Source organism: Vigna angularis, chromosome 2, assembly GCF_016808095.1.
Source record: "Vigna angularis cultivar LongXiaoDou No.4 chromosome 2, ASM1680809v1, whole genome shotgun sequence".
Lineage (NCBI taxonomy): Eukaryota > Viridiplantae > Streptophyta > Magnoliopsida > Fabales > Fabaceae > Vigna > Vigna angularis.
In genome coordinates this window covers 43,854,761-43,865,618 of record NC_068971.1, presented here as the reverse complement: position 1 = coordinate 43,865,618, position 10,858 = coordinate 43,854,761, and the positions used below count along the sequence as shown (strand labels likewise).

Genomic DNA, 10,858 nt, shown 5'->3' with positions numbered 1-10,858 from the left:
GACCATATGGTCGGGATAAGTGATCTGGGTGATCAGATTGGGTGGTGCTCGGTCCCAATAAAAATCGTACTGTACAAACAGGAAGACAATGCGGTATAAAAATAAAACTTTACATTTAGCATGAATCGATTCTCATTCGATTTCTTGATAAATTAACAGAGTACATAGTTTCATAGTTTCACAGTTTCATTGTACACCAAAAACAGAGCATACTCGGTATGCAACACAAAAAATAACATCAACTGCAAAATACCTCGAATCCAGAGAATTAATGAGATGCAAGAATTGGTTACATAGTAGTACAAAGAGTAATTATATTTAAAGCGTGGACGCCATTAATTATTTGTCTCTTTCTTTCTTCTCATATCATATTAACTCTTCCTTCTATCATAACTTCATTTTTTTTTCTATAGCAAACAATGTCCATGAATCGTTTTCATTGTATAAATGGAAAACCCACTTCTAACTGCAATGGACTGATAACATTTTTAGTTATACGGGTATGGCAAATGAATTGAAATTTCACTAGGAACAGTTGCAGCTAAGTATCACTAACTAAAGTTTTCATACCATTAACTGTGAATCAATTCAAATTGACACAAATGTGTGAGAAACTGTTACGGTTACCTGGAATTTAAAGTCATCCTGCATCGTGACAACCACCACAGAAAAGGAAACGGGACAACATCAAAATGACCCTCCTTAACTAACATCCACCTCATCATCACTTCTTCACAAAGCAAAATATTTCTGTAAAGCACATTGCTTTTCTTACAAGCATCTAGCAATGCCTTATTAAGTATTTACATACCTAAACAACACCATTAGCAAGTGGTCCCTTCAACAAAACAACTTTCTCTAACAAAAATCATCACCCATTTCCCAATCTTCACCAATAAAATGACCATTCCAAGGAAGCAATTCTCCCTCCCTGTAATATCAAGCTTTTTAGAAAGAAAATTCATTGCATGAGGGCCTCTTGCCACCTTATACTAATTGCAACCTTTCACCTAACCTTTTTTACATATGGAATCTCCATGCACCCTCTCCTTCATGTATATATTACAACACCACATCTCTTCCTTCCACTTGTAACAAAAATCTCAGTCTTCTTGTTAGCTTTTTTCCTCACTCCAATGGCAAAGTTTTTCCATTTCCTCCTTCTTCTCTTCATCCAAACAATCTCAGCCCAAGTAGCACCGACACCAGCAGGACCCACCAACATCACCCAGGTGCTAGAGAAAGCAGGACAATTCACAACCTTCATCAAACTTCTCAAAGCCACACAAACAGCTGACAGACTCAACTCACAGCTCAACAACTCAAACCAAGGCCTAACCTTGTTTGCACCCACTGACAATGCATTCTCAAGCCTAAAAGCAGGAACACTAAACTCCATAAACTCACAAGACCAAATGCAGTTGGTGCAGTTCCACATCCTCCCCACTCTCTACTCCATCTCACAGTTCCAAACCGCCAGCAACCCTTTACACACACAAGCCGGGAACAGCGACGACGGAGAGTACCCTCTGAACGTCACCACCTCCGGGAACCAAGTGAATCTAACAACTGGGGTGATTGACACAACAGTGTCCAACACTATATTCAGTGATAACCAGCTTGCGGTGTATCAGGTCGATAAGGTGCTTCTTCCTATGGCACTTTTTGGCTCGACGGCTCCGGCGGCAGCACCGGCGGAGGCTCCGGCGCCAACCAAGCCGGAGAAGAATGTCCGAGCAGGGGCAGCTGATTCTCCATCAGGGTCTTCGGACTCGTCCGCTGATGCTTCGAGTGCAGTGAGTTTGAAAAGGAAGACAGTTGAAGTTGTTACCTTTGTTGTTGCCGTTATTGCCGTTTCTTGTTTCTGAATGTAAGTCGCAGGATGCCTCATTTTTCATGTTCCTGTTTTCAATTTTTTTTCCCTGGAGCAAGTTTGGGTTGATTGATGATGATGATGATGATGGAGATGCAGATCTTGTGTGGTGTTGTTGCTAAGATGTTAAAAAATTTTGGGTTCAATATAAATGATTTGTTCTTTCTTTCAAATAGTTGATTTGGGACTTGGAGCTACCATCTGTTTATCATTGTTAAAATGTATGCTTGTTCCTATCTCATCATACAATTCAACAAGCCAAAATCAAAAAGTTTGTAACTTTTAATCATGATGACAATTCTGCTATGTCTTTTAAACAACTATATATTTCAAAGGTCATCACACTTTTTGGAAGATGAACATATCTTAGTTATATACAATGGAAAAAGTATAAAGGATTGTATTAAGATTTTCTTTAATGTGATAAAATAGATCAATCATTTTATGCCTATGAACAAAAAATCGAACATATTATTTAATCCATTTCTTTCACTAATTGAAATTTACTAAAAGTCATAAATGTTTGATCTAACAATTTATAGAGAATAATTTTTTTATAGAATTTTTTTAAAATATTTTATGATAAAATATATTATCTGATAATAGAAATTTAAAATAGTATAAAAAAATATCAAGGTAATATGATTATTTAAGTTAGAAATTTTCAAATTATGTTTTTGGAAGTAAGGATTTGAAACACTTTATGTTTTATTCTATTTCATATAGTCTCTGTTAGTGAGGTTAAAATAGGAGTTTTCGGTTTTTTTGTTTTTTAAAAATTTAAGCTAGTTCAACATTAGATTAGATTTCCTATATGTGAAAGGTATTTTTTGTTAATATCTTTCAAAACTCAAACATCTTCATAAAAAAAAAAAAAAACTTAACTAAAAAATCTTTCAAAACTTTCGTTCAAAAATAACTTCAATATTACCTAAATACTGCTATTGACTGCCTTTTGAATTATTAAATATTTTAATTTTAAAACATCCTTTGTATTTTGTATTAATTAAAATATTTGAAAAATCAAATTTAATAAATTACATTGTTTAATCCAAAAAAAAAATTAAAAAAAAAATCTAAAATATTTAAACTGATTCAGTCCATTTAAAGAAAAATTGAAACAATTTTGTATCCATGGAAAAACTTGATTGTGAATAAATTGTAGAGCCATAACCACAGTAACAGCTAATCAATTTTAAATTTTACTAGATAACTGGAAGTTCGCAACTAAATAGATCTCAAGTAGTAGCTCAAAACTGCGAAGGTGTTAACTTGGAAGCAATTCCATGATGCCTCCTCAACTAACATTCAACCCCAAACCCACCACTTCTGCATAAAGCAAAAATTTCTCCAAAGCATGTTTCTTATCTTACAAGTAACTGGGGATGGCCTACGTATTGATCTCAACAACTGTTAGAAAGGGATTAGTGAAATAAAATTGATGTGGTCCCTTCAGAATATAAAAAATATGGGGTGTGGCTTTTCCAATCAGAAGTGAAATTCAAACCCTCCAGGAAAGCCCCCTCCAAATCCACCACCAGGGAAGCCCCCCTCAAAATTAAAGGTAAACTGCTGGCCCCCACCACCAAAAGGGTTGAAACCACCGCCGCCGCCGCCGCCCATTCCCATCTCTTCAAGGTCCTCCCCCCTGTCATATCTTACACGTTTGTCTTCATCGCTCAGAACCTAAAACAAATTGCAACAATCAGTTATTGCAGTCCTTTCAACACACTTGTTGGGTGAACTTGGTATAAGTCCCACCAAACTAAGAATAAGACAAAATTTAATTGCTTCCAGTTAAATTTCACTAATATCAAAACGTGTGTTAAAAAGGAATGTGTTGTTAGCAATTCCCATTCAACAATGATCCGTGAGTCCCCGTTAAATACTTTAGGAGAAAGGCAAGGTAACCAAAAGATGAAAATAATAGACCTCACCTCATATGCAGCAGCAATTTCTCGGAATTTAGCTTCTGCTTCTTCTCTTTTGTCCACATTCTTATCTGGGTGCCATTGTAAGGCAAGTTTCTTGTAGGCACGTTTTATATCAGCAGCAGAAGCAGTTTTAGAAATTCCCAAAGTCTTGTAGTGATCCTTACGTTTGCTTATCTTTAAAGCTTTCTCCGCCCTCATTACTGCTTCACGGATATTCATATCCTGAAGTTACAGACAAATCATTACTCAAACGCACACAAATATTAAGGTATTACAGTATTAGTGAATCTCATATGATGTCACGACCAAAGAACTGTCGAAACTTTAAAACTTTCAAATAACAGCAATATCAAACACTAGTAGGATGAGTATTTTTTTGTATCATTTTCAACGAATTCAAGATTTTACACCTGTTCCTCACAAAAAGTCATCCTAATAAGTTCTAATTTATTAATGATTTTGAACATGCTATATGAGTACTATGTATATAACAAACCTGAGGAGATTTTTGAGCAGCTGATCTCATATCATCCACAGCTCCCTCCCAATCCTCTATTAAGAGCTTAGCTTCTCCTCTCTGTAAAAAATTACAAGAGCAAGGTACACCACAGTTATCTTACTGCAATCACGTACTTTTCCCATTACACAACACAACAATAAAAAAATGAAGAGACAAATGGCTAGAAGATTGTAGCAAAAAAGTACTGCTAAATTAAAAAACAAAGCAAAAGGGCAATGGTGTTCATGGCATACCTGAACAAGAGCTTCAACAAGTTCCTCATTGATCTTAAGAGCTTCACTACAACTTTCCAAGGCATCTTTTCCTCTGCCAAGCTTGACTAGCACTTTACATAAGCCAAGATGAAGATGTACATTGTGCGCAAGATGGTCAGGGTCTACAGCAAGAGCAACTTTGAATTCTTCCACTGCCACACGTAGTTTACCCTTACTCGCATTATCTTCAGCCTTTCACATAGAAATAAAAGGCAACCAACCATTCTTTAACACACAAAAGAAAGAAAAAAGGAAAATAGACTCAAGGTGAAATGTAAAAAGAAATTTCCACAATAGACGAGGCCTTACACTTTTACTCTTCTTTAGTAGATTTTTCAATCGAAAATATGCTTTTTTCAGTTCACTGTGCTCTGGATCTGAGCGAAGACCTTTTTGAAAATGCCTGAAAATATACTCACATATAAGATAGATTATATAAAAAAAGATATTAGTTAGAATACCATACAAATTTAAAAACATTTCCACAAGACACACCTCGTGGCAACATCATGATCAGCTAAATAGTAATATGCACGACCACGTAACAACAATGCCTCTAAATTATTTTCATCTTCCTTGAGAAGAAACCCTGACTCAGCAATGGCACCCTCATAGTCTTTATCAGCTATTAACAGCTTCACTTTAAGGAGCTTAGCCTGCATAAAATAATGCACATAGAGTTAACATGTTGGCTCCACAAACTAAATGCCAGAACAAAACCAATGCCTATTTATGCATTCACTTTAAGACTATACTGTAACTACTCAGAAACAAAAACAGAAATTATATTTATAAAACTAGAAGAGAATGAAACAGTTACCTTAGTGCAATCTGGAGAGAAAACAAGAACAACTTTATCAATAAATTCCAAGGATTTTGAGAAGTTGCCCAAATCATAGAGGGACTGAGCTGTTTCTAGAGCACTTTTAGCCTGCAATAGTTGAGAGAGCTCCTTTTCTGCAGCTGAATCTCCAGGCTTCAACTCCAGAAAATGTTTGTAGCTCCTCTCGGATTGCTCATATCTACATTAGCCAAAAAGCACCTGAATGATATAACTTCTTAATTAGGAGTTTCAGAGACTTGGCATGAGGGGTGGATAAGAGATGGGAGGTGAGGAGAAGAGACGAAAGAGTCATATGATCTTCATTTTCAGAAACAGAGTTTAAATGAAGGACCTTATTATGTCTTTGCTAACTTTAGGAAGGAATGCAGCAGAAAAAGGAGTACAGTACAGCTGTTTTTCATAATTCTTGATTGATAATAAGAAGGCTTAGGGTATACTGCCCCTCTCTCATAACAAAAAGAAAGTGGAAAATTAAAAAAAAAAATTGAACAACTCATTAAATTAAATAAATAAAACAGTCTTAAAACCACTTTGAAAGGTGCACAAAAAATACTCGAGGAAACACACTTCAGTAACCAGCATTTTTTACAGTATCCCCTGTCTTCGTGATAATATGAGCTTATTTAATGCGGTATTTAACAAGGGATGTTATCTAAGACGTAAATGTATCTAAGATTGCAAATGAACCACACCTGCATATCTGACGAAGAACTGAGGCTCTGAAAAGGTATGCTTTTGAAAGGTTTGGGTCTGCTTCTATTGCAGCATTTAGATCATCAAGTGCCTCAGTATAGTGTTTCACTTTTACGCTTTGCGATACCCGCTCAAACAATTCAGCAGCATTTTCAGGATTTCCATCTGATCACATCCGACAACAAAACAAAGAATGTTAAGGCAACACAAACTGTTATCAAACTTAAACATAGAACCGTTGCAAAACTTCAATCTAATATCACAGATACATTCTTTAACTATCTCTATTTTCTCATCCCTCTATGATATATCAGATTCTGTTGTTGGGTTGAAAACATCACAGATGAATGTTCTCATCTGCACAACAACATATGTTGTTAATAATCTACTTCAGTTTCTAATGTTGATACTACCCTACACTAAAAGCCCTATGAAGTTAAAGCTCTAAAATCATAATTCACAGTGGCATAACCATGCCAACGTCTATTGTTAGAATTGATATATCTTGAAAAAAGTGAGTAACTTGGTTAATAGCAGTCTTGCAAAATACACTTTTTCTTTTACAAACCATAAGAATCTATCATTAAAATATACTAAAAAACAGTAATAACTCAGGTGCTAAATACAGAAACTGATATCATACATAAATTTAAACTGTGGCAACAACACAACTCATGGAGAACTAGGGAAAAATGAAAAAGGAACATCAAATCAAAAAGCGCAAGAGAAAATTTCAAAAGAAATTCAAATCCATAGAAACAGATCAGGGAGTACCGGAAGCGATAGGGTGAAGGAGAATGAGTTGGCAGACCAAAACGAAATTGAGTATGAAGAAAGTGTAGAACAATCCCCTGTAGGCAACGGAATCCATTGTCAACAACGAAAAACCTATAACATTGAACATTGTGATCTTCCTTTCCTCTTTAGTTTTTGAAATCCTTTGTTGTTTTTCACATTCGCACAGAGGACACTGTTCCAAGAATCACCACAAGCACCTTATTATTTTATTTTTAATTTTTTTTGTAACTGAAACTAAAACTGAAACTATAAAATGAAATACATGTACCAAGGTAAGGGGGTTTTTCGTAATTTTAATAATAGTTTTGAGCAACAAATACACATACATGTCACGCCACGTGGTTTATCCAATGGGTGCTCCACACGTGGATTTTGACACGCTTCTATTTAAGAAACTTCTTATGTCAAATGGTGACCAATAAATATGTGACACATCATTTTGTTTAACTTCAAACTCCCAGTCATCATTTTCATTATTAAACATAGTTTTAAAAGAAATATTTAATTTTATAAATTTTATATTAATATTCATAATAAATACATATTTAAATATATAAATTACATAAACTTCAGTTTTAAAATAAATAAGTAATTTTAAATATACATATTTCAACTACAGTCATGGTTATCTATATATGAAGATTTGTTTATATTAGTAGAATTAGATATGTATTACTCAGAATAAATATCTATTTTACTTAAATTCATTTTATGGTGAATAAATATTTTAAAATATATAAATTTCATCATAATTAAATCTTAATAAAAAATTTCAAATATATTTTTAAATTTATTATAAATAATTAATATTGTAGTATATTTCATTTTCAATGTTTTATGCAATATTAAAATTTGAATTACAACTAAAAATAATAAAAATTATAAATATTTGAAGATTTAAAATGTCAACCTAAATTGTTCAAATAATATTAAAAACATAAGAGAATATATCTTATACCTCTTGGCAAAAGTATTTTTGAAGTTTACATATATATATATATATATATATATATATATATATATATATATATATATATATATATATATATATATATATATATATATATATATGGGGTTTGTTAATGCGTGTACACCTGTTTTTCAATTGGTACATTTTAGCAATATGTATCGGATTTTAGTAGACAAAAATATCCTTATATATCATTATTCTAAGTTTTAAGGTTAAGGGTATTTTAATAATTTTCATTTTCAAAACTAAAAAAAAAAAACCCAAACTCTTATTCACATCTCTCATTCCTCTCAACCCTTTCTCATTCCTCTCTCACTCCAACCTTTTCTCTGTCATATCTGCTATAGCCCCAATTGAAAAAAATCAGAAACACTTGTCGTTAAACAATTTGCCTTTGTAAAGAGTTGAGTCATTGACATATTCACCTTCAGGCAAAGGTTTATTCAAGATCTCTTTAATTTCACCATCTTTACTAACCTCTATAATTTCATCATCTGCATATGTTGAATCATCATCTCTAAAAAACCCTCTAAGCCAATTACCAATTCCTTTGAAAAATCATTTTTGTAAGAAATTGTTTAACAACGTGTGTTTCTGATTTTTTTCAGGCCAATTACCAATTCCTTATGCTTGTGAAAATTGGATAAAATTAGATAAGACAAAAATTATAAAATGAAAACTCATTATAAAAACATTTTTTGTAAGATTGTTTAACAATGTTTCTGATTTTTTTCAGTTGGGGCTACCAGCCATTGCCGAGGGGTTTCATCCGACCACACACAAGGCTAGTCCGTTACCGCAGAATAGACCTCCAGTGATAGTGTCTACCCTAAGACCTCCCACTACTCACACCACATGCGTCAATCCTCTCTAAGTGAGAATGAGAGATCGTTAGAGTGTTAGGGATAACCCCCATATGAAAGCCTCTTACATTCATTCAATACACTAAATGATCTCACCTAGAGATCTTACTTTCCTATTCAATTCGACCACTTTAAATCATAGGATATACCTCTTGAATCAATAATTCCTCTCAAAGTTTCACACCAATCAAGACTTTTGATCATTTCATAATTCCTTTGAACCAAAATCAAACCAAAATATACACGCTAAAGTTGCCACCAAGTAATATAGTTCTACAATCCCAAAATAAATAATAGTTCATCATTTCTCTATGAATGCCTAAGACTACATTACAACCATTTATACTTCTATCATTAATCAGCAAGGATGACCCTAGTACAATCATATGTCTAATAGCTTCTTCCTTTCAATATTTAAAGTTAATAAAATTAACAAAAAGTGAAACTATCTACATGCTCACACTAAAATATTTAAAGTCATACGTCAATAAAATTAAAAGGCCTCTGGAATGTAATTTCTAATACACCAAAAATATATTTTCTTAAACCATCATGGCTTAAATAAAATATGTTAATTAAACTTTTATGATTTAAGTTTACGTAAACAATTTCCAACAAAGAAGACTAACGTATTAAAGTAACTAAATTTGATATTTAACAAATTATTATTAAAAACAAATACCCTCACGACCCTCCCATACCCTTCTTTTTATAACTTATCCAATTCTTTAAAACCACCAATTTATACTTACGAGAATGCTACAGAGATCTCATTTCCAATCATTTATAAACAAAAAATATAAGGTTGTCTACCACTAGCTTCTTATTTTCGTACCTAGTGAAAATTTCCTGTAGCATCTAACTACATCCTCACTATTTTACTCTAAATTCTATACCACTTAACTTTATCTCTATCTCTGCCTTTTCTAAAAGTAAGAAACCATATTCATGCTTATGCAACTATCAAAAATTCCGAAATAAATCTCTTAGTCAATACATCTTCTATAGGCAAATAAACTAGATGAAAACCACACATTACTTATTACATCCAGGTTCAACCAGCATTTATTTTTAAAGAGAAACAGCATCTTCAAAAGTGAAAATACAGTACCAAGACTGCTGCAATCAGAATATTCAAGCTTAAACTAATTGCTTTTTAGTAAGATTCAACAACATTTTCTGGTGCAGAAATTTTAAAACAGCAGCATTTTTTTATATGACAGAAACAACAACATTTTCTGGTGCAGAAATTTTAAAACAGCAGCATTTTTTTTATGACAGAAACAACAACATTTTCTGGTGCAGAATTTTTAAAAACAGCAGCATTTTTTTTTTCTGCAGAATTTTAATTTAACACAGCAAGAAATTTGCAGAATTTATAACAGCTAACAACATGCCTTTTTGACAGCAATCAGAAATGATTTAGGTGCAATACAACATCCAAACAGCAAGGTTTTCTTGTGCAGAAACAATAATTAAAATAATGTGAAAGAAAGAAATAATTAAACATAGGCATTCTTTCACAATTTCTACAAAACTCATCTCATGCATACAAGGATTTCACAAGGCATAAATAAAAAGAAAAACTCAGCTCCCCTTACCTTAAATTTCCAGCAGCTAAACTCAAGAGGAAATCCAAAGGCACTCTAGAAAAATTGACAGCACCTATATTTCACCAAATGGTGATAGAAATTAGTCTCTAAAATAAGCTTAGGGTTAAGATTTTGGGGAAAAATCACAAGTGAACTACATGCAGCAAAATTTGCTACATGATCACAGTTCAAAAAGGGGAAAGTTACTTACCCTACGAAATCGCAAATGCAATCGGTGAAAATTGGAGTCCTTGATGCAAAGATCGCCTAGACGTCTGCGGAATGGGAATCCAATGACTCAATGGAGGGGAAATCTAGAGAGAAGAATGGGTTTTGGAGAGGACAATGTTAAAGAGATGTTTGAAGGAGAGAAAATGAAATGTAAGTTTCTGAAAATGTCTTCAAAAACTGTTTTTAAGTTTTATTTATTTTTTTTAAAGGTTATTACATTCTCCCCAACAACAAAAATTTTCGTCCTCGAAAATTAAGACTTACCAGAAAACAAGTGGGGATATGA

The 10,858-nt window shown here is 33.1% G+C and overlaps 2 protein-coding genes across 2 annotated transcripts; one reads left to right on the top strand and one right to left on the bottom strand.

Moving 5' to 3' along the window:
* Positions 1 to 1,057: 1,057 nt before the first annotated feature.
* LOC108327810 (fasciclin-like arabinogalactan protein 12) lies at positions 1,058 to 2,046 on the top strand. Its single transcript, XM_017561523.2, has one exon. It carries the CDS (start codon positions 1,137 to 1,139, stop codon positions 1,866 to 1,868), a length of 732 nt encoding a protein of 243 aa, XP_017417012.1. The 5' UTR covers positions 1,058 to 1,136; the 3' UTR covers positions 1,869 to 2,046.
* A 1,006-nt stretch (positions 2,047 to 3,052) lies between these two features.
* On the bottom strand, positions 3,053 to 7,153 carry LOC108327735 (dnaJ protein P58IPK homolog). The gene is made up of 9 exons (XM_017561427.2): positions 6,893 to 7,153; positions 6,118 to 6,283; positions 5,402 to 5,603; positions 5,077 to 5,237; positions 4,891 to 4,984; positions 4,561 to 4,773; positions 4,304 to 4,384; positions 3,811 to 4,029; positions 3,053 to 3,559 (listed from the first exon to the last, which is right to left on the bottom strand). The coding sequence occupies exons 1-9, from the start codon at positions 7,020 to 7,022 to the stop codon at positions 3,362 to 3,364; spliced, it is 1,464 nt and encodes a 487-aa protein (XP_017416916.1). The 5' UTR covers positions 7,023 to 7,153; the 3' UTR covers positions 3,053 to 3,361.
* Between the last annotated feature and the right edge of the window lie 3,705 nt (positions 7,154 to 10,858).